At 40.2% G+C, this 25,108-nt stretch overlaps 1 protein-coding gene across 1 annotated transcript in view; it reads left to right on the top strand.

Annotated features, from left to right (window-relative positions):
• Positions 1–25,108, top strand: part of CEP85L (centrosomal protein 85L) — a 127,362-nt gene that overhangs the window by 77,473 nt on the left and 24,781 nt on the right. The window contains exon 4 of the mRNA XM_081312991.1: positions 13,395–13,516. Within this exon, the coding sequence (XP_081169117.1) occupies positions 13,395–13,516 (122 nt within the window). The remainder of the gene's footprint in view (positions 1–13,394; positions 13,517–25,108) is intronic.

Here is a 25,108-nt window from a genome sequence, read left to right as displayed (position 1 = left end):
TTATGCTAGCAGACTCCCAGTTATCTGCAGTTCTAGGATCCTTAAGCGATGCATTGCTTCAGTGGAAACCAATAATTAAATTTTATAAAGAAAAGTAGAATGAAAGGTAGTATTGGAGTATTTGAACTATGGAATGGAATGAAGAATTGGGGTGTCTAATTTTGGAGGATCAGTAGGCTATGAATTGAAAAATATATTTCTTATGAATTAAAAAATGAAGTTAATTCATCAGATAATATTGTTTTGTATTTATTGGGCCTGTCAAAAGATGCTTAATCCATAAAACATTGTCTTTTCAGTCCTGGTATCAGCAGAAAGTTCATCCAAGTAACAACATATTGTATCTGTTTTGACCTTGCCTCCAGAAGTTGTGAATGCTCCAAAACTGGAAGTTTTTAAGAAGAGACTGGATAACCATTTGTATGAAATGGTATAGGGTTTCCTGCCTGAGCAGGCGGTTGGACTAGAAGACCTCTATTGTTGTTTTTATTATTATTATTTATATAAACCAACAGTATATTCTGTCTTTTTATTTCTAACAGTTTTAATTTATAGCTCAAATATTTTGTAGGATTTGATTTCTCTTCATTTTTTCTTTATCCTACCACACAAAGTTCTTTGGGTCTTTAATAAGTCTATTTTGTGAATCCAATAAGAAAAAGATATCCATATTATTTTTTAAATTTACCATTTCTTTTGATTTTTGATTTTTAAAATATTATCCATTGGCGGGGTTTTGTTGTTTTTGGTATATCTGGCGACACATCTTTTTCCAAGTTAATGTTGGCCTGTTTTTCAAAAATGCACTTTCAGTACCATCTCTATCTTGTCAGATAAAAAATTGTTCCACATTTATTATTTCCACCATAACTTCTTTTGGACATAATCTATAGAGGCAAGCATCATGCCTGACACTTGATATTTTGGCTAATGATTTCTGGCTCCATTCTTAATATTTTTAGTGTTGTAATATTTTCATTTTAGGTTCCAGTTAAATAACCCAAAATATGAGCTTGTGTTTTTTCTCCTCTGACTAAAATCTTTACTCCCTTCTAATGTCCAGTTTTAAAATCATAGAATTACTTATGTTTGTTTTATTTTAAAAAAGCCAAAACACATCTATTTCCCACAGGAAGTTGCTTGTTCTTTATAATTAATTCCAAAATACTATTGTAAAAGTTTATATCTTTCAAATGAATACCCTTAATCCATTCATATGGCTGTGAGAGTTGGACCATAAGAAAGGCTGAGCGCCAAAGAACTGAAGCCTTTGAACTGTGGTGCTGGAGAAAGACTCCTGTGAGTCCCTTGGACTGCAAGGCGATCAAACCGGTCAGTCCTAGAGATCAACCATGACTGCTCTATAGAAGGCCAGATCCTGAAGTTGAAACTGAAATACTTTGGCCACCTAATGAGAAGGAAGGGCTCACTGGAGAAGAGCCTAATTTTGGGAAAGGTTGAGGGCAAGAGAAGAAGGGGATGACAGAGAATGAGGTGGCTGGATGGAGTCACTGAAGCAGTAGGCGTGAGCCTAAATGGACTCCAGAAGATGGTAGAGGACAGGAAGACCTGGAGGAACGTTGTCCATAGGGTCGCGATGGGTCGGACACGACGCAACTAACAACAACAAATCCATTCATAACTTTCCAAGATCAAAATCTTATTTAGCGTTTTGCTGTTTATTTCAAATTCTTTAAATTTTTAAGCTTATGATTGAAGGTAAACTCCCCCAGTGTTTTCAAACTTCTTTATTCAAGGTTCTTTAATAGCTTAAGAGTAGTTAATAAGCAATTTCCCAAAATGATTGTAAAGTGACTTATTCTCTGCGTTAAGGAATAGTTCCAGCATATACAGTCAGGTCCAGAAATATTGGGACATCGACACAATTCTAACATCTTTGGTTCTATACACCACCACAATGGATTTGGAATGAAACAAACACAATGTGCTTTAACTGCAGACTGTCAGCTTTAATGTGAGGGTATTTACATCCAACCCGGGTGAACGGTGTAGGAATTACAACAGTTTGCATCTGTGCCTCCCACTTGGTAAGGGACCAATAGTAATGGGACAATTGGCTTCTCAGCTGTTCCATGGCCAGGTGTGTGATATTCCCTCATTACCCCAATTACAATGTGCAGATAAAAGGCCCAGAGTTCATTTCAAGTGTGCTATTTGCATTTGGAATCTGTTGCTGTCAACTCTCAAGATGAGATCCAAAGAGCTGTCACTATCAGTGAAGCAAGCCATCATTAGGCTGAAGAAACAAAACAAACCCATCAGAGAGATAGCAAGAACATTAGGCGTGGCCAAAACAACTGTTTGGAACATTCTCAAAAAGAAGGAACGCACCGGTGAGCTCAGCAACACCAAAAGACCCGGGAGACCACGGAAAACAACTATGGTGGATGACCGAAGAATTCTTTCCCTGGTGAAGAAAACACCCTTCACAACAGTTGGCCAGATCAAGAACACTCTCCAGGAGGTAGGTGTATGTGTGTCAAAGTCAACAATCAAGAGAAGACTTCACCAGAGTGAATACAGAGGGTTCACCACAAGATGTAAACCATTGGTGAGCCTCAAAAACAGGAAGGCCAGATTAGAGTTTGCCAAACAACATCTAAAAAAGCCTTCACAGTTCTGGAACAACATCCTATGGACAGATGAGACCAAGATCAACTTGTACTAGAGTGATGGGAAGAGAAGAGTATGGAGAAGGAAAGGAACTGCTCATGATCCTAAGCATACCACCTCATCAGTGAAGCGTGGTGGTAGTGTCATGGCGTGGGCATGTATGGCTGCCAATGGAACTGGTTCTCTTGTATCTATTGATGATGTGACTGCTGACAAAAGCAGCAGGATGAAGTCTGACGTGTTTCGGGCAATATTATCTGCTCACATTCAGCCAAATGCTGCAGAACTCATTGGACGGTGCTTCACAGTGCAGATGGACAATGACCCAAAGCATACTGCAAAAGCAACCAAAGAGTTTATGAAGGGACAGAAGTGGAATGTTATGCAATGGCCAAGTCAATCACCTGACCTGAATCCCATTGAGCATGCATTTCACTTGCTGAAGACAAAACTGAAGGGAAAATGCCCCAAGAACAAGCAGGAACTGAAGATAGTTGCAGTAGATGCCTGGCAGAGCATCACCAGGGATGAAACCCAGCGTCTGGTGATGTCTATGCGTTCCAGACTTCAGGCTGTGATTGTCTGCAAAGGATTTGCAACCAAGTATTAAAAAGGGAAAGTTTGATTTATGATTATTATTCTGTCCCATTACTATTGGTCCCTTACCAAGTGGGAGGCACATATGCCAACTGTTGTAATTCCTACACCGTTCACCTGAGTTGGATGTAAATACCCTCACATTAAAGCTGACAGTCTGCAGTTAAAGCACATTGTGTTTGTTTCATTCCAAATCCATTGTGGTGGTGTATAGAGCCAAAGATGTTAGAATTGTGTCGATGTCCCAATATTTCTGGACCTGACTGTATATGTGAAAACTATTTTGAGAAGCCTCTACATTGTAAAAATGAAAATATGATGCAAATAAGTTTCTATAAAAACTAAATTTCATGATAAGCTTAAAGATTGTATTTAGTTTATATGGCTATCTGTTGTTATTACAGTATGTACAATTATTTCTATTACTTTATATTCTTTCGTGTAGGTTTTTTACATTAACTTTTCATTAATGTTCTTTGTTTATAAGTTCCCAAATTATTTTGAGAGTTTTTGAAAGTATGTGTTACTGAAGAACATCATGAGAACTTGGTATGCTTTCTTTTCCTGCTCTGCAGTCATGATTTATCACAATGTATTTCTTTTTTCCCCCTTCTTCCTAGTGCTCTCCCACAAGTGCGGGGTCTGCTTTTTTCAGTCCAACCAAGTGTTGATCCATTAGTTGTAACAAGAATCGACCAATGGTCTGAGAGAGAATGACTGGCCTAAAATCATCCAGCTAGTTTACAAGCCTAATTGGGACTACAGCTCAGAGGGTTCTGGTTTCTAGCTTAACCCATTAGAACAAACTGGCTCTCCTTCCATTTTTCTCTTATTAAACTTGCTATACTTGTTTCTAGCAGTCAGCATCTCAGTGTGCAGTTCATAGTTTAGATTACCGATGATGCAGGACACCCATATGCAGAAAACATAAATTAACTTGTGTTTGTTCTCAGAGTTATAAAACCCTAACATTAACCAGACTAAATTCATCATGTATTTGATAATTATAAATGTAGATCCAGCTTGCACAAGAATTCATAGCATTTTAGCAGTAAAACTACTACTTTGCCCTGTAGTCCGTTTGGAAGGCTTCTTGAATGAAAGCTCAAGTAAGCAAATAAGATTTTTACAGTGTGAATTCCTCCTTCATCTTGCATACCATTTTGCATCAGAAAATGTTACATGTCTGGCAAAAAAAAATGTGCTAAGAGACTTGTAACTTTGGAACTGTGTTGAGTGTTTTCCTGATAAACTGTTCCAGGAAACAGCGTGATTAGTTGTGTTCTTTGACATGTTTTGAGTGCTGGATGAACACAGAGGCAAAGACAAATGAAGGAGAGATAAAAGGCTGTAATGCCAATTGAGGTACTGTTCAGTTACAAATAATTTTGGAGCTGGATTATTTCCATTTTAGCAGCAATTATTAACTAGAGGCCAGAGATTGTATTTGTTGTGGTTTTTCAACTGTGTTTTATACAAAGGAACATTCCAGCTTTGAATAACGTATTAGAATTTACTGAAAGAATTAAGAACAATCACTTTCAAATTTTAGATGTTCATTCATTCATTCATGTCCTCCGGGTGAGATTCAAGGTGCTGGTGATAACCTATAAAGCCCTGAATGGCTTGGGTCCGGGATATCTGAGGGAACACCTGCTGCCGGCATCAAGCTCCCTTCGTCCAGTGCGCTCCCACAGGGAGGGTCTTCTCAGGGTGCTGCCTATAAAAGACTGTCGACGGATAACACCCAGGGGAAGGGCCTTCTCTGTGGGTGCGCCTGCCCTCTGGAACCAGCTGCCCGTGGAGCTTAGGACTGCCCCCGACCTTCGCACATTTCGCCGGGACCTGAAGACCTGGCTCTTTGAGCTCTCCAGCCCAGGCTGAGAATTTTTAACTGGGGTTTTTAATTTTAGGGATGATTTAATCTTTTTTTAATTTGTTTTTAACTTTTGTACTGGTTGTTTTAAATACCCTGTAAACCGCCCTGAGTCCTTCGGGAAAGGGCGGTATATAAATTTAATAAAATAAATAAAATAAATAATAAAATAAATTCTCAGCATCATACTTTCTGATTAATTATTAGTATACGCCGTCTAGAGTTTACCATTAGCTTTTCTTAACTTGTATCCATAGAAAATTTAAAACATAAGTCCTGGCAGAATTAGGGTACTGCATATGCCAAAGAAATGCTGAGAGGGAGAAGAGCTAACATAGAGAAATGTTGTTATACTGTACCGAGTGATGGCAAGGAACATTTAATAATGTGGCTTGTGTCGAAGGATAGGATGCAGCATCTCTAAGGACTTTACCACCTATAAATGATGATCACCTATAAAACCTTCATGACATACACCCTGGTTATTTTTGGGACTGCCTGTCTGCAATACTTTCTACCTACTTGCTATGGTTGAGTAGATTGGACACACTCAAGGTCCCTTCATTCAGATGTCTTCTCATGGGACCAAGGAAGTGTGTTGCATCTCTTTCCTCTGAAATAGCATTCCCGTAGATGTATGGATGGTGGCAGTCTCTTAGGGTTCTGGAAAGTCCTTTAAGACCTGGCTCAGTTCCCAGAGTTGGGGTTAATCTGTTTGAGGAGACCCTGACATGTTTTTGACTGTAATGGCTGTTAATTTATTTGGGCTACAGTGTTTTGTTATTATGTTTGTTATTGTTTCAGTTACCGTATATACTTGAGTATAAGCCGAATTTTTCAGCCCACTTTTTGGGCTGAAAAATTCCACTTCGGCTTATACTCCAGTCAACAAAAAAACTTACTGAGGACTTGTGCGCGGCCGAGGCTTTGGAGCTTCCGGGATCGCGCTCACCTCTCCCAAGCCACCGCCGTCCGGAGACCTGCCGAAGTTTGGGGAGGTTTGGGGAGGTGCGCGCGCACCTCCCCAAAAGTCCCCAAACGAAGCCGGGTCTCCGTTCCTCTGCGCCCTGCCTGCCTGCTTCTTTCCACAGCGGAAAGAAGCAGGCAGGCAGGGGGCGGAGGAACGGAGACCCGGCGACATTTGGGGAGGTTTGGGCGCCTCTCCAAATATCCCCAAACGTCGCCGGGTCTCCGTTCCTCTGTGCCCTGCCTGCCTGCTTCTTTCCACAGCGGAAAGAAGCAGGCAGGCAGGGGGCGGAGGAACGGAGACCCGGCGACGTTTGGGGAGGTTTGGGCGCCTCTCCAAATATCCCCAAACGTCGCCGGGTCTCCGTTCCTCTGTGCCCTGCCTGCCTGCTTCTTTCCACAGCGGAAAGAAGCAGGCAGGCAGGGGGCGGAGGAACGGAGACCCGGCGACGTTTGGGGAGGTTTGGGCGCCTCTCCAAATATCCCCAAACGTCGCCGGGTCTCCGTTCCTCTGTGCCCTGCCTGCCTGCTTCTTTCCACAGCAGAAAGAAGCAGGGAGGCAGGGGGCGGAGGAACGGAGACCCGGCGACGTTTGGGGAGGTTTGGGCGCCTCTCCAAATATCCCCAAACGTCGCCGGGTCTCCGTTCCTCTGTGCCCTGCCTGCCTGCTTCTTTCCACAGCAGAAAGAAGCAGGGAGGCAGGGGGCGGAGGAACGGAGACCCGGCGACGTTTGGGGAGGTTTGGGCGCCTCTCCAAATATCCCCAAACGTCGCCGGGTCTCCGTTCCTCTGTGCCCTGCCTGCCTGCTTCTTTCCACAGCAGAAAGAAGCAGGCAGGCAGGGGGCGGAGGAACGGAGACCCGGCGACGTTTGGGGAGGTTTGGGCGCCTCTCCAAATATCCCCAAACGTCGCCGGGTCTCCGTTCCTCTGTGCCCTGCCTGCCTGCTTCTTTCCACAGCGGAAAGAAGCAGGGAGGCAGGGGGCGGAGGAACGGAGACCCGGCGACGTTTGGGGAGGTTTGGGCGCCTCTCCAAATATCCCCAAACGTCGCCGGGTCTCCGTTCCTCTGTGCCCTGCCTGCCTGCTTCTTTCCACAGCAGAAAGAAGCAGGGAGGCAGGGGGCGGAGGAACGGAGACCCGGCGACGTTTGGGGAGGTTTGGGCGCCTCTCCAAATATCCCCAAACGTCGCCGGGTCTCCGTTCCTCTGTGCCCTGCCTGCCTGCTTCTTTCCACAGCAGAAAGAAGCAGGCAGGCAGGGGGCGGAGGAACGGAGACCCGGCGACGTTTGGGGAGGTTTGGGCGCCTCTCCAAATATCCCCAAACGTCGCCGGGTCTCCGTTCCTCTGTGCCCTGCCTGCCTGCTTCTTTCCACAGCGGAAAGAAGCAGGGAGGCAGGGGGCGGAGGAACGGAGACCCGGCGACGTTTGGGGAGGTTTGGGCGCCTCTCCAAATATCCCCAAACGTCGCCGGGTCTCCGTTCCTCTGTGCCCTGCCTGCCTGCTTCTTTCCACAGCAGAAAGAAGCAGGGAGGCAGGGGGCGGAGGAACGGAGACCCGGCGACGTTTGGGGAGGTTTGGGCGCCTCTCCAAATATCCCCAAACGTCGCCGGGTCTCCGTTCCTCCGCCCCCTGCCTCCCTGCTTCTTTCTGCTGTGGAAAGAAGCAGGCAGGCAGGGCACAGAGGAACGGAGACCCGGCGACGTTTGGGGATATTTGGAGAGGCGCCCAAACCTCCCCAAACGTCGCCGGGTCTCCGTTCCTCCGCCCCCTGCCTCCCTGCTTCTTTCTGCTGTGGAAAGAAGCAGGCAGGCAGGGCACAGAGGAACGGAGACCCGGCGACGTTTGGGGATATTTGGAGAGGCGCCCAAACCTCCCCAAACGTCGCCGGGTCTCCGTTCCTCCGCCCCCTGCCTCCCTGCTTCTTTCTGCTGTGGAAAGAAGCAGGCAGGCAGGGCACAGAGGAACGGAGACCCGGCGACGTTTGGGGATATTTGGAGAGGCGCCCAAACCTCCCCAAACGTCGCCGGGTCTCCGTTCCTCCGCCCCCTGCCTCCCTGCTTCTTTCTGCTGTGGAAAGAAGCAGGCAGGCAGGGCACAGAGGAACGGAGACCCGGCGACGTTTGGGGATATTTGGAGAGGCGCCCAAACCTCCCCAAACGTCGCCGGGTCTCCGTTCCTCCGCCCCCTGCCTCCCTGCTTCTTTCTGCTGTGGAAAGAAGCAGGCAGGCAGGGCACAGAGGAACGGAGACCCGGCGACGTTTGGGGATATTTGGAGAGGCGCCCAAACCTCCCCAAACGTCGCCGGGTCTCCGTTCCTCCGCCCCCTGCCTCCCTGCTTCTTTCTGCTGTGGAAAGAAGCAGGCAGGCAGGGCACAGAGGAACGGAGACCCGGCGACGTTTGGGGATATTTGGAGAGGCGCCCAAACCTCCCCAAACGTCGCCGGGTCTCCGTTCCTCCGCCCCCTGCCTCCCTGCTTCTTTCTGCTGTGGAAAGAAGCAGGCAGGCAGGGCACAGAGGAACGGAGACCCGGCGACGTTTGGGGATATTTGGAGAGGCGCCCAAACCTCCCCAAACGTCGCCGGGTCTCCGTTCCTCCGCCCCCTGCCTGCCTGCTTCTTTCCGCTGTGGAACGAAGCAGCCTGAACGAAGCAGGCTGCTTCTTTCCACTGCGGAACGAAGCAGCCTGCCTGCTTCTTTCCGCTGCGGAACGAAGCAGCCGGCGGCGGAGGCTTGCAGAACGGCGGATCGGCTTATACTCAAGTCACCAACTTTTTCCAGTTTTTGGGGGTGAAATTGGGGGTCTCGGCTTATACTCGAGTCGGCTTATACTCAAGTATATACGGTACATATGTTGTAAGCCACCCAGAATTAAGAGTTTGGGAATGGATGACCATAATAAATTTAAATCATCACCATCATCATCATCATCCCTCCTAACTGCAGCACAGTGATACACATTTTTTTCATTAATTAATAGCAGTCATGTGGAGATGCACTTATTGTATGCTCAAGGCATTCAATTGGTTTCAGTGATTTTTGTGGGAGATCTTAAGTCTTTTCCCTTGAAAAAATGATTTACTTAATACATGGCATTTTGCGCAGCTGAATTCTGGTTTATTCACAAGTGATTTTGTGCATTAATTTAGTAACGCATAGGAATACATTTTTGAAAATTTGTTCAATGTATTTCCTGTCTTTGCTCAAACAATTCAAGGAGCTATAGTAGCATTCTGGGCTCCATTTTTCCCCCATCACAACAATCCCATGAGTATGACTTGTATTGAAAATACTCTGTAAAATCAATATTGTATTTTTTTTCTTTTTATTATGAATGTACATTTTGGCAACATGACAGCATATTGAGGAATGAATGTTAATTAATATCCTGTATTATTTTATTCTATACTTTTATTCACTTTACCTTTGTTTACTAACATTCTTCTCTTTTTTTTGCTCTAAAATATACATTGCCTCTTTATAGGAAAACATTCACACATTAACTACCGTAAACATATTCATGTTTAGAAATAAAAGCACACGGGAGAATAGCAATACAGTCAATTAGCTTTACAAGATGTATGGATAGCATGTCCTTATCTGCTTTTAAGGGTTCTTGGCAGTAAACATATACTGTATTTTCTTACATTCACAATGATCTTTCCATGTTATCCATGAAGTCAAATTCCAGCGATTATCATTTAGAATTTTTATAAAGACAATAGATACATGTTTTCCTCAGATGGTTTTCATCAAGCTGCTAATTTTTGAAAGATCCTTATAGTGTCGAGTGGCAGAGGTCAACTTTCTGGAATGAAACAAAAGGTTAAGCTTTTTACCTTTTTCTCACTATATATTTTCATTTTTCTTAATGGACTAATTGCACTTTCAGCAAGTATAAATCTTGTCAGAAGTTAGCTACTTTTCTAGATGATAAATATGACAAGATAGCTTTTTTCCCTTGTGAAAGGCTTGTTTTTCTACCTGTCACTGGACTATACCTCTTCATAAGATAGAATCTATATTTCACTTGGTTTTAGTATTCAGCTAAGTTTTCCTGGTTATTCCAGATTGATTGTTAATTGAAATTGGAAGAGTCTTCTTTCATGCAGTGGAAGCAGTCTTCATCTTAGGAAACCCATCTGCTGAATCTTTTCGTACAACCTTTGGAAAAAATATTTAATTTTTTGGTAGCTTAGAGTACTTCATTTCATAGTTAGTTTCATAGAGCCAGTTTGGTGAGCAATTAAGGTGCCAATGAATATTAGCCACAGTTATATCAATCAGTTATTTAGCCCAAATATTTGGCATTGTTTTAACTTCTTAAATGTATGGTTTCATTCAATCATATAGTAATAAATTGGAATAATGTTATACTTTTTATTCCATAATTTAAAAATTGATAGGCCTTTAAAAATTAATAGGGCTCTAAGAGCTTCAAAGAAGGTGAAGGAGTGTAATGATCTTTAGTAAATTTCACTGTAATGAGAAGATAATATAAACACTTATTAAAACAAGTGTTTCTATACTTAGGAGAGACGTACTGTTATCTCTGGAAAATTCCAGACACACTTGCTCTGAATGTCATTTGAAGTGCACCTAAAAGTGTTGTCCATAACATTGGCCAGAATATAAGTTGAAAATTTCTGAAAATGTGTGACTAACTTTAGTGTAGATCTTCGCAGAATTTGCTAATGTATTAAATATTTTCTGTATTAAATTTTTGTAACTGATCCATGAGTATGTAAACTCTTTGCAAGTATTTCTCTCAATGAAATGTGTTGATTGTAAAAGTGTTGCAAAAGAAAGAGATGAATTAGAACATTACATATTAGACAGAGAAATGTTTTTCCTCACATCAAATATTAATATAGTAACCAGAGAAAAAGAGTAGGTAAAATAGCTCATTTAAGCTCCATGAAATATTTCCTGCCTAGATGTAAAATTGCTAAATGAATCTGCACTAAATTGTTACTCAGAAGCTGAGAATAGTATAGGTGATCGTATGTGATTTGACCCACTGAATTCAGAATATAAGGTTTCTGCATTTCTTAGGTGGTTGCTTGTGTTGATCAAATCTTCTGTCACATTATACAGTAGTAAGAATATACATATATGCAGAGTCCATTAGTATAATTTTTGGAGGAAAAAGCTATAAACATACATAAAAGATTTGTATGTTTTGTAATAAAAGAATCTTTCCCAAATACAAAGTCCAAAGGCTAAGATTTTAGGAAATTCTAAGCACGCAAAGTTCTTTATTTTAACCAGTATATTCACATTGCATGTTCTAAATATTGTATTTTTTTCTTTACAATTTATTCATCCTAATGTTTACAATACTAAAATATAGAAGCCAAATCCAAGCTTACTTTTATGTAACCTTCATTGGTCTATAGAGTATTTCTGGTATATACTGAAAGTAAAACATGTCTTATTACAAAACTGTTGTATTGGGCTTCAGAAGCAATTCAGCTATAGTTATAAAATAGTTTATTCTTAATCTTTTTGATTCTTCCAAGTTAGTTAATTACTGATTAATTAAATTGACTTACTGACTCTTTTAGGACACTACCTTTTAATATTTAGAAATATCACATAATCGGTCTTTTAGTCATGCAGGATTTTTTTTTCTGATTCAGAACTTGATGTGAGAATTCAGTACTATGTACTCTATAGAATCAAAAGTTCATCTGTTCTGAATACCTGTTGGTCAAATAAGTTATGTTACTGGTACTGGTAAAATAGTGTACTGTAAACTACCCAGATTGATCTGATTGAATCAGCATTTCTTTTACGAAATTATTTAAAAGTTGATTTAAGTAGGAAAAATAGTTGAGATAAATGACAATTAAATAAATTAGCTTATACTGATATGTTAATGCAAATACAGTGTCTTAAATTTTTCAAGTCTGGTATCTATACATTTTAAGAAAAAGGATACACAGTGTGTATCTGGCATATGCCCTTACATGCTGCAATAAAACAAACTCATAGGAAGCTTTGAGAAAGGAACCAGTACTATAGTAGTACAGATGGTCTAGAAAACATTCTTCTGGTTGTAGAACAGTACAGCTAGTCCTTGGATTAAAACCATTATTGAGCCCCGGCAAAAATGTCATAAGTTGCAGTCATATGCAACTTTGCCAAGGGCCCAGAATATTGTCATGTAACCTTGTATGTGTGTGTGTGTGCTGGTCAGAACTTCAAAACTGGGTCATAGCTCCCTTTATCAGGGTCTATTGTAACTTTGAATGGTCACTAAGTGACACTTTGTATGTCGAGGACTACCTATATTTTCTTAGGCATGTATGTTGTTGTTTTTTTCCTTGCAGCTTTTTAAGCAACGTTTTTGGAATTGGTTTGCCATTGTCGTCTTCTAGGGCTGAGGAAGAAAATGAGTGGCCCAAAGTCATTCAGCTAGGAGTAGACACACTGTCTCCTGGTTTTTAGCCTAATGGCTTTAACCACTACACCAGACAGGCTCTCATACATGCCTACTGTGCTGAATATGTTTCTTTTAAAATGTCATACCGATATTCAGAAGACAATTGTAGAGTAGGAAGTGGCATTTAATCATCAGATCCAGTCCCCCTGCTCGATAGGAAAAAATGTCCTCTGGTCAAGCTTAACTAGTGGTTACACAGACATATCTGTGTAAGTTTTTGGCAACAGCACAAAGTTGGTTTAACCATTGCCTTCCTTCGGAAATTTTTCAACTTCCAGTGCAGCCCTACAATTCTGGGATTTATTGGCAGTCTGTCTTGTATGCATAAACAATCCAACTGTGCTTAGCTTTTTTTTTTAATATCTGGCTAATTTATGAAACCACTCCTGAGCCCTACATACAGTTGAATTTCATAAGTCATTGTAAAGAAAAAATAAAGAATACATTTTTTGTTTATATAGTTTTATTATCTACAATCTTCATTGAAATGTTGCAGAAACTGTCAGTGGCCCAGCTTCTCAATATGAGATATTTATTGCCTCCAAAATATAACCAATGGATCCCAGGATGATGACAATGCAGAAAATAAAATCTGTCTTAATTCTTCAGATAGATTTCACTTCCTTAAAAGAAAACATAGATAGAAATACTGCAGATTAAAGCTTCTATAAAATGTGAAACTGATACCTTAAAGAAAGAAGAAACATGGATATTTATAGTTTCCAAAATACATTCATGAAGTATATTGGCAATTGGCTGTTTATCAATGGCTAAGCACCTTGATACATGTTATAAATGTGTAAATATAAGGGGAAGATAGAGTTTTCTCATTTTCTGATTTATTAATGGTGTTTTTATGCATATTTTTGTGCAGGTTCTGGGTGGATCATATCATCAGAGTTATCCAGCTACAAACTTTCAGGACTATAATAATTGGGAGTCCCTGATGAAAATTAAAGAAGGGCTGTTAAGGCAAAAAGAAATTGTGATTGATCGGTAAGTAAATCTATTGTGGCCTCAATTTGCTTCTCACTTGCCTTGCAAAGCAAGGCAGTCTCTTATTTTGTCCTCTTTGAGTAGTGAGCACTGGGGTTGTTTTAGGTAATAGAAACATATTTAGAGTTTATGGTGTGTAACTGTGTACCTCTATGTAGACGGAGACGGGGTCTAGAGAGCGGTTGGAGGTCCAGCCGATCCGAATCTGACCGATTGCAGTTAAGAACCTTTATAAGGTCTTATCTCGCGGCGATGAGGACGGCGAAGGCTAATTACTTCGCTGCCCTCATCGCGTCCGCAGATAATGGCCCGGCCACCCTGTTTAGGGTGACGCACTCCCTTCTTAACCAGGAGGTGAGGGAGGACCCCTTACAGGGTTGGGCCGAGGAGTTTAGTCACCATCTGACGGACAAAATCGCTCAAATCCGGGCTGGTTTGGACTCTGACTGGGCAGAGTCTGACGTCGAGGAATCAGACAGTCTTGAGCATGTTATCTGGACGGAGTTCGATCCTGTTTCCCCTGATGATGTGGACAGGATTATGGGGAGGCTGAGCTCCACCACCTGTTTATTGGACCTGTGTCCCTCCTGGCTGATTTATGCAGCTCGGGAGGAGACACGAAGCTGGTTCCAGGCAATAATAACTGCCTCCTTGAGGGAGGGTGTTTTCCCCGCCGCCTTGAAGGAGGCGGTGGTGAGGCCCATTCTCAAGAAGCCTGCCCTGGACCCAGCGATTTTGAACAACTATCGTCCGGTCTCCAACCTTCGCTTTTTGGCGAAGGTTGTTGAGAGTGTGGTGGCACATCACCTTCCTTTGTTCCTGGAGGAAACTGATTATCTTGACCCATACCAGTCGGGTTTCAGGCCCGGGTACAGCATGGAGACGGCATTGGTCGCACTGGAGAATGATCTCTGGCAGGCTCGGGACAGGGGTTGTTCCTCTGTCCTAGTCCTATTAGATCTCTCAGTGGCTTTTGATACCATCGACCATGGTATCCTACTGCGGCGGCTCAGGGGGTTGGGAGTGGGAGGCACTGTTTTACAGTGGTTCTCCTCCTATCTCCTGGGCCGCTCACAGTCAGTGTTGATGGGAGGGCAGAGATCCGCCCCGAGGCCTCTTGTTTGTGGAGTTCCTCAGGGGTCGGTTCTCTCTCCTCTCCTGTTCAACATCTATATGAAGCCGCTGGGCAAGATCATTCATGGTTTCGGGATGGGGTACCATCAGTATGCTGATGATACCCAACTTTTTTTCTCCACTCCGAACCAACCCAGTGATGCCCTCGCCGTGATGTCCCATTGCCTGGAGGCGGCCCGGGTCTGGATGGGGAGAAACAGGCTTTGTCTCAATCCTGCCAAGACTGAGTAGCTGTGCATACCAGCATCTCGGGTTAGCGAATCTATTCCATCATTAAAAATGGGGGGGGTGTTACCCCCCCCCCGTTGATAGGGCTCGCAACTTGGGCGTCCTCCTGGATTCACGGCTCAGTTTTGAAAATCACATAGCCGTGACCAGGGGGGCTTTTGCCCAGGTTCGCCTGGTGCGCCAGTTGCGACCCTACCTGGACCAAGATGCCCTACGCACAGTCACTCATGCACTCGTGACCTCCCGGTTAGACTACTGCAACGCTCTCTACATGGGGCTGCCCTTGAGGACCATTCGGAGGCTTCAGCTGGTGCAGAATGCAGCTGCGCGAGTTGTGATGGGGGGTTCCCGATACTCCCATGTAACACCTCTATTCCGCGAGCTGCATTGGCTTCCGGTTGCCCTCTGGGTGAGATTCAAGGTGCTGGTGATGACCTATAAAGCCCTAAATGGCTTGGGTCCGGGATATTTGATGGAACACCTGCTGCCGGCATCAAGTTCCCTTCGTCCTGTGTGCTCCCACAGGGAGGGCCTTCTCAGGGTGCCACCGGTAAAAGACTGCCAGCGGATAACACCCAGGGGGAGGGCCTTCTCTGTGGGTGCGCCTGCCCTTTGGAACCAGCTGCCCGTGGAGCTTAGGACTGCCCCCGACCTTCGCTCATTTCGCCGGGACCTGAAGACCTGGCTCTTTGAGCTTTCCATCCCAGGCGGAGAGTTTTAATTGGGGTTTTTATATTTCTACTTCAGGGACTGAATTTAATCATTTTTAATTGTTTTTAATTTTTGTATTGATATTTTAAACACCTTGTAAACCGCTCTGAGTCCTACGGGAAAAGGGCGGTATATAAATCTAATAAAATCTAAATCTAAATATAGTGGTTCCTGCATATTATCTTGTGAATATAATGTATGCACAATTTTGTATACTTTAAAAATTTTAATTTGTATAGTTGTAATGCTTTAATATATTTTAATAATTTTTCTTAATAATTTTTCTATTTGTCTTTATACTTGTAAGCCCCCAGAATTGCCTTATAGGAGAGATGGACAGCATAAAAATTTAATAAAATAAATAAATAAAATATACTATTATAGGATAATGCTGAATATTTGATCTCTGGTGACAAGGTTCTGTATTAAACAACACTGATATATAAAATGTAATGTCATTAAACAAGATGCAATTAAAATTGAACAATACTATGGAATTGCTCCATTTCACTTTAAACCAGTAAACATTTTGCAAAGTGTTGTTCCTGAAGATTTATGTACAGCAGGGCTTTTCAACCTTTTCACCCGTTGTACCACTTTTAGGATATGGCAACATCCAAGTACCACCAGTCGCCTAGCAAGGTGTCAAAAACTTGATGACAAAAAAAAGGAAAAAAGTGATTAAGTACAGGTAGTCATCAACTTACAACAGTTCACTTAGTGACTGTTTGAAGTTACAATGGCACTGAAAAAAGTGCCCCCCCAAGCCAGAGCCGAGCAAGACACCTGCCTGCCTGCCCGCCCGGCGGTGCTCTTCCTCCTGTCTGAGGTTTTCATTGTTGTGAGCATTTCTGTTGAGGATTGGCAGTGGGGGGTTGGTTTTTATTTCCCCCATCTGCTGGGTGGTTGCAGCAGGTTTTGGTCACTTCACATGACCCTAGGACACTGACCATCATAAATATGAATCAGTTGCGAAGCATTTGTAAATCACAAGACCCTGGGGATGCTGCAACATTCCAGCTGATCGGCGCTTCTTCTGGGCTCAGCACCGAGCTCCAGCTGGAGCCTGGCGCTGATCCTGGCACTTCCGCTGAGCCCTGACAGCCCTGCAGCTCCAGCCATCTCTCGCTCAGGCTTGTGCGGTGCTGCCACTAGTTCAGCTCATTCCCCTCCCCTGCTACCACTTTTCTAGGATGGTCGCGTACCACCTGCCAGGTTCCAATGTACCACAGGTGGTACCCGTACCACTGGTTGAAAAGCCCTGATGTACAGCATTTGATGCATATGGTTGTCTACATCCATATTTCATCAGTTATGGGGCCCTGTCTAGTCACATTTTTATGGGACCAGTAGTCTTCCTTTCGGTGTGCCTAGGGTTCTTTGCTTTTCAGCCCATCATACTTGCATGAAGAAAAGCATATAATAAAAACAAAAGGATATGATTATATAAAAAAAGTGACATCCATACTGAAATCGTTATGGTAAAGGTATACTCTTATATATGTTTTGGGCTATGATTGACATTTCCTTGATACAAAAAGATAACCACTTGGTCCATAAGGAAATACATGTTCTCATTCTCAGCATTACTTCTGATCACATGGATTGACTGAAAGATAAAAAGAGTTCATGACTCTTTGAAGATAATTCATTAAGAAATTTTGAGAGTTTCATTCCAGAAACAGTTTAATTGAAATTGTAGTTTATGGTGCATCACATTAGATGAATATAATAAAGGTGTGAAGGCATGAGAACTTTCTTATTCCCTTCTTCCTGACTGCCATATGAATTAGTTTTGCTTTATTTTTTATATTGCCTCATTATGTTCATTATTTTGCAATTATTAAACACTACATTTTAACACTAGAGGGAGTAGTACAGTATTTTCTTATAAGATTTTGCATAGTATTACATTTGTGCCTTGACGTGGCTCTCTTGAAAATAACCTACACTATGCAACTACTGCTTTACAATATTTTAAATTGTTTTGACCTTGATTGGCCCATGGCATACTATTACTGAAGTGTTCGTGCTAATACTGGCACTGTTTATTGGCAAGGATTACCTAGAATGGTAGTGTGAATAAATTCCAGATGCTAGGCACATGACATAAGTCCCTGGAAATAATAGGTGTGTTCTCTGTTAAACAAGCACTGTGGTGTTTAAAAGGCTTTTTTTGGGAAAGATAAACTCAAAGGTTAAGATTTGGAGGAGTAATACAATAATACTTGAAATTCTGAAGCTGATCATCATAATAGAAATATGATGATCACTGATTATCATTAATAGAAATATGGTTAACATTGTGAGTCTGTTGATTAAATACATGTTTTTTGTTCCATGTACTGTTGTATTTGCTTTGACTTTATCAGTGGCAGAACAAAGCCATATTGATATTGCTTGATGCATAATTGAGTTATATCAAAGAATTGGTCTTAAATTTAATACGATTAAATTCTACCTTAGAATTCCTCCTAGCAAGTCCACTGTTCATGTGAATTCAGTTGCCTCATACTCTATTGAATTGCGTGCTGTTTGGATGTACTTTTAAATATTCAGAAACAAGTTCAATTTTGCACAGTTGAGCTGTTCTTGCTCTTTTTCTGTGATTGCTCTTTTTTTTTACACTGCCTAATATATATTGGGAATGCATTCCAACATGGGTTACAGGGTCCCACTTGTTCTTTCTAAAAACCATCTAACAAGTAGCTAATGTAATTTCTTAGGATTCCACTAAGCTATGCCCTTTTGGAAGGAATGTTACTGTTAATCAGCTTCAGTTCTAATGCCAAGTTCTAATGCTATAATGGAGAGGGAATGCTCTCTATGAGTGCTATAGAGCTATTCATTTTATAAGCCTGGTTTGTAGAAACAATGCTTCAACCCTTTTGTTCTTTTATAGCTGAAAACGTAGGCACGCTTACTTAAAAGTAATCCTTTTTGAACAGAATAAAAATAATTCTGAAGAAATTTGTGGGATGGCTGAAGATTATTTTCTTGTTTTGAGCTTTGGAATATGCTTTTCAGAGCAGAGTAATAAAACTAGGCATCATTGGTAGCAAAGGCGTGCAATAATGGAAGAGCATCTGATAGCATAACAGATCCTCTCACCTTCTTGAAAAGCCCATGACTTCTCAGTTATGTACCAGAGAATTGGCATCGGATTGAAAGAGAGCAAAGGAAAGTTCCATTGCATGAGTAGATATCCACTCACACATAGTTGGACTTCTTCCACTGCTCTAAATCTGGCTTCACCATAGATTTATATCAATGAAATATATACATGCTGTTTTTCATTTGAAAAAAACAAGAATTAATATCCAGAATAATTTAAAATATTTTTTTTCTATTCTTATCTTATGCTTGGACAAGAATATGACAAGAATTTCACTAAAGCAAAGGCAATAAGAGGTCCAGTTTGATGTAGTAATTAAGGCACCAGGATAGAAACCAGGAGATTGTGAGGCACAAAGCCAACTGGGTGATATTGGTCCAGTCATTCTGTCTCATCTCTAGGAAGCAGACAATGGCAAATCACTTCTGAAATCTTGCCAAGAAACTTTTCTCACTTAAACATATAGCTGGTATTTATGTACCTGTGTTATGCCAAGAGTTTTTCAAACAAAATTGTATAAAATATTTCTGAATAAACTGTATATAAAATTGACTTCAGAATAATTGACTTGGTTATTGAACTTTTAAAGAAAAAGATAATGCAGGCCTGGAATCAAATATAGTAGCTGAAGATATTATTTCACCTGAATTAACTGTTTAGCCCTTGGTTTATATCAAAATCAGATTCCCTCCTCCCTCAAAAAGCAAAGGCGGTGGAATTGGAATGGTTTCTCTGTTAGTCTAAAAAGTTATTTTCAGACTTATTGTAAATTTTAAAATAAACCCATACATATATAAAATACCATGTTTTATCTTATTGAACACATATTATTCTGAATTTGAAAGCTGTACATAAAACAAGAAGAAACACCCCCCTCCAATATTTCAGGTTTGTCCATATTTAAGTTATATTCATTGGACGAGTGATAGAAGCCACACAGTTTCAGTCAGCATTTATAAATAAATATTATACATGTGAAGATTAAGTGTATAACTGAATACCTATTGCCTCTTAGCACCTGTTTATGTGCCACCGCCTGCCAATTATATGCAGTATGTTTAAAATATATGTAGAGGAGAAAAGAAAGAAGAATCTTGGAACTGGATTTTGAAATAGCCAATTTCAGGTTTTATTAAACTCAATAGGAAGAAATTAGGTAAAAATTTAATCAGCATTTATATTAACAAGAAGAAAGGGCGGAGAACAAAGTGGCCTCTGTGTTCCAATAAAACAGTTGGAGGACTTGTACAAAGAAAATAAACATCAGCATATTTTCCAGGCTTCTCAAGGGAAGATTTATACCTCTCCAATAAGACACAGTTTTGTGTGGGATGTTTTTCACGTCTGATTTCGCTTTGCTGGGGACCCTGAAAACGGTCTAAAGTCATCCCAGAGAGGCAACGAAGAAGAAGGGGACCCTTGTCGATTGCAGAGGGGCAGTGGCCCTTCCGTTTGATCCGAGGAAGCCCTTCAAACTGGGAGAAGAAAGACTGGCCACATTTATGAGGCCAGCCAGAAGCCACTGACAACCCCAAAATAAGCACTAACTAGCAACCTCTGAACAACACGGATGGAACTGGGTGAGAACAACCCTCTCTTTATCATTTTAAAACCTCTTCCTGGAAAAAAGAATTCCCAAATCAAAGAATACACCAGATGATAGAGAGAAGGGGAATTTCTGCCCCATTCTCTCAGGAAAAGAGAAGCGGTGAATAACTTTTCTTTGGGGGGAAATTAGAGAAAACTACAAGATTAATTTGGATTTAATATAGAGACATAGCTTTGACAAATTTGGGAGCTAAAAGTATTTTTAAGAATTTCTTTTTGAAGATATTTGGAAAGTTAGTGAAATAGCTTTGGACTTAAAAGCTGGAAGATGGATGTTTACGACATCTAGTGGTAAACCTTGGCATTACAATTTATTATACTTAAAGAAAATTTGGCACGAAGCCTGGACTTAGATAAGTCTCTTTGTTATTTGTGGAAACTTTCACTTTTGCAGATTGCAGCTGGGAAAAGGGGAAAAAATCTTTGGGCTGTTTTATCTGTATGAAGGAGACAAGAAACCATTCTAAATTGGCCAGCCTGGATTACAAATATTGACTGACTTAGTTTCAAGAATTATCAAGAAATATTAAGAAACAGTGGGAAAGTTGCTTCTGGACTATTTCTCTTTGGAAGAAACATGGATAATCAACAAGAAAATGTAAATGGGCTTCGGAAAGAAATTGTTTCCATGTTGAAATCAATTCAAGAGACAATTGTTTTAAATTATGAGGAGACTAAAAATAATTTAAATAACATAAGTGAGCAACTCTCCAACTTAAACTTACAAGCAAAAAACGTTCAGAAAATGACCAAAGAATGAACTAGCAACTCAGAAACCAGAAGAAAAAATAGAGGAAACTGACATAAAGATAAGAGGATTCAAAAGAAAAAACCAACAGACAGGCACAGATAAATAAAAATTTGGAAGACCAGATATAACACCGGAAATGGGAAAGACATTTCACTTTTTAAGACATCAGAACATATTTGAGAACAACATATTTGAGGACTAGGAAGCATAATTGAAAACTGGGGAACAAGAAACTAAACGAGAAACTGAAGGAGAAAGAAAATGGAGGCTGTTTAACGACTATAAATGGATTAAGCGTTTTTACAAAAACACTTTAATTACATTGTCTTTATATTCCAAATAATATATACAGAAACAGAGGAAGAAATACTTGGGGACCTGACCTGTAAAGTTATTTGGCAAAGGAAGAAAGCTAGAGTAAGACTGAAGAAATAAGAGATCCTGACTAATTAGATGAGATATTATACCATCTAATGGAGTTTGAATATGATTAAAAGAATAGACAATTGTTAGAAATAAAAGGACCATTATAAATTAGAAGGATGTGATTTGTAGCTAGGATAATAATTTTTTATAAGATGGGAAATATAAAAATACTAAGAAGGTTGGTATAAGGAAAGCTTTTAGTTACCCAAATGTAATTAATTATGAGAAAAATGATAATTGATAAAGTTATTTTGAATATTGATGGGAAATTAAAATTGAAAAAAAAAGAAAAAACAGGATACAGATTGAATAAGGGAACTCTGATTGCAAATACATTTGAGATATGTTTTGGCTAGAGAAGACATTATAAACTGATATTATTGACACTGTATAGTATTAGAAACATGATGAAGATGTTTATATTGTATGTTTAATTGTATAGGTGTTAGTAGCACTAAGAATTATACTTGCATAGTGTGGAAAAATGATTATTATTAGAAGAAGAGAGGACCGGGGAAATATTGGATGGTGTAGAATTGGATTTTTTTGAATGAAAGTTAATATATACCACTGAATGATAAAGGAACCCAGACACCGAGTTGTTTATTAACTACTTATGATTGTAAAACTTGAAATTAATAAAATATTTTCAAAACAAAAGATACAGTTTTGTGTGAAAGGGAAAAAATGGAAGTGATAAAGAAGAATAACCTATAATGAATCATAGAATGCAATATCAGCTGTAGAGCCGTCAGTATATTGTCTATATGTGTCCACTTGGACGGCTAATCATCCTCATGAAGCACAATCCTGTTATGGAATGCCTGTTGCTGTAAACAGAACTTTGCATATCATCAGTGTTATATCAGTCCAATTGTGTAACGTGGAAACAGCATGTTACTGATTTTTATTCAAGGTTGCTATCAAAATTAGAAGGTGTTCACTAATCTTAAAAAATTGATGTTTGGCTTTATTCAGAAAGGGAAATTTGAACAAAAGATGTGAAAAGAGTGACCAGCTCAGAAAAGTTCAGTCGAGAAATATGCTCAGTATTTTGTAAGAGATCAACACTGACAAATTGACAGTTGTTTATACAGGCCTAATAAATTTCCTTTCAGTTGCGGCTGCCTTGATAATAAAACAGTGTGTTGGCATATGGCATATATATTAGGAGACATATATCTGTAACATACAAAACTACATCTTTAATGGATAAACTCTATTCTTTGCATAACAAAATTGCCCAGAATTTGTATCCTGATTGGCAGGATAGAAATGCGATAAATAGATTTGCATAATAATAAAATCCATGAATTAAGAAACAATCTTCTCTCCTTTAGGAAGGTAGTAGAGCTGTTATGAAATGCGTTGGTTGGAGAATACAGTGGATTACTCTGGATGGGGCATTCTAGGATGAGGGGGGAAAAACCTATCAATATTATTTCATTGCAAATTGAATATGAATCAGTAATATGACGGGGTTGCCAAGGTAGTTTTAGAATTCATAAACTGAGGTATACTTTTCATATCATAGGAATATTGACTAACGAGGTACCCCATGACTAGTTTCATCCTTAATGGGACTTTTAAGACATGGATACCTAGATGTTCTTTTATATGGTTCAAACCCTCTACCGTTGAACTAACAGATTTTCACGTTTTATATGACTATATACAGTGCAATGGCTTTTGGAACTATCCAGATCATGTCACTCTACCCAACCCACCAGAGTGTGGAGGCAGGGAATTCTACAGATCCCCTCCTAAGGAGGCCCATCTAGTGGGACCTAGAAGAAGAACCTTCTTCCTGGTGGCTCTTTCCCTGAAAATCATATTTGTGGAGCTAAGATTGGCTCCCACCTTGACACTTTTTTGCAAGACCAGGCCTGGGGACCCCACAGTGGAATGGAACACATGAAGTTTATTTAATTTATTTATTTATTTATTTAGATTTATATACCGTCATTTATATACCATGAAGTGGCTTATTTGATAGTTGTCGCCAGAGGGGTGGGGAGCGTTATTGCTTTTTTATTATTTTTTATATTGGTTTTTTTATCTTTGTAAGCTGAGAGTAAATTGGGCAGCCATATAAATTTTCTTAAATAAATAAAATCCACATTGAAGTCATGTAAAACCTGTCCATGGGGGTATGACATAACATATTATCTGTCTATCTCTTCTCTGAGAGGTTAAAAGAAGGTGGATCGTATACATCATTTTGATAGGAAGTCACAGAAAGTAATAGGTTCACTATAACTGTGGATTGGTAGACCTCATCTCCAGTATTGTGTCCAGCACTGGTATTTCATATTAAGAGGATTCAAATAACCTGGAACATTCAGAGAAAGAGGAGTTAGAATAACCAAGGACTAAAAAGAAGAGAGTTTAAAGGAATGGAGAATGCTTAATCATTCTCAATCATCAGACTGGGAATACAATAGAATTCTTTAAATATTTGAAATATGTCAGACTGAAGATCAAGACATGTTCTCCATTGCTCCATAGCAAGGACATGAAATAATAGATTGAAGTTGCAGGAAAGTAGGTTCTTATTGATTCTTAGAAAAGGCTTCCTGATACTCAGAGCTATTTGGCAGTCTAACTACGGGCTCTTTGGTCACTAAATATGTTAAAGCAGAAGCTGGATAACCATCTGTCATGGATGCTTTAATTTGAATTCTTGCCCCAAGATGGGAGGTGGGCTCAATGGCTTAAATGCCTGATTCCAACTCTTATGATTATATGATTCTGCATATCTTGTAAGGAAGGATCTTCAGTTTCTAGGATACCATTTCCCCAGACATATCCTCCTGGAACATCGTGCAATCACCACCTCTGCGGCTGTCCAGGCTAATTTCTTCTTAATTAGGTTTAGTGGAAAAGATATTAATTGTTTGGATCACTCTGCTTCTCTTTGGTAGTTACAGAGAGTTATTGCTTCTGTTTCTATCCACTAAAGAAAGAATTAATTTTAATTTAATTTAATTTAATAATATTTCTATACCGCCCTTCTCCCTGAGGACTCAGGGCGGTTCACAGGGCAAGAAGACAGGTAAGCTGCCTAATTAATTAATGAATCACAATTAAGCAGCACTCAATATGTACAGGAGTCTGTCATGTAGGTGCAGCTTATTTTATCATTGAGAACAAATGATTGTGATTGATATTTTACTCTGATAAGTGCAACTTATCAAATATCAAAATGATCGATATTTTACTGTGTGATAACTGCAACTTACTTTGCAAAATGTGCTCAAATGAATAGGGGCTTTCAGCAAGGGAGAAATTAAAAGCACCTTGGAAAGAAATAATGGATCCAAGTTATTTTTTTTAAGGATTTTAAACAGCTTAACTAAAGTATACCTGTTTTTTTTTTTAAAAAACCATGATTGACTTTGAGAGCAAATCATTTCATTTTGGTATGTGAATTTGGATTTCTTTATAGCAGAAACTTGAGGACCTTTAACAAGTTAAATTTAAGAATCTAAAAGATGCTAGTATTATTTCTAGACTACCACTGTTGTCATATTATTTCAGTTGTCACATGTTGGGTAGATTTCTGGGATCATAGTGTGAAGTGCATGCTGCATTTTTTTTTAGTAAAGCCTTATCAACA

This window comes from Vipera berus (genome assembly GCF_964194415.1).
Source record: "Vipera berus genome assembly, chromosome: 1".
Lineage (NCBI taxonomy): Eukaryota > Metazoa > Chordata > Lepidosauria > Squamata > Viperidae > Vipera > Vipera berus.
Note: the sequence above shows the minus strand (reverse complement) of the source record. Positions and strands in the feature narration are given on the sequence as shown.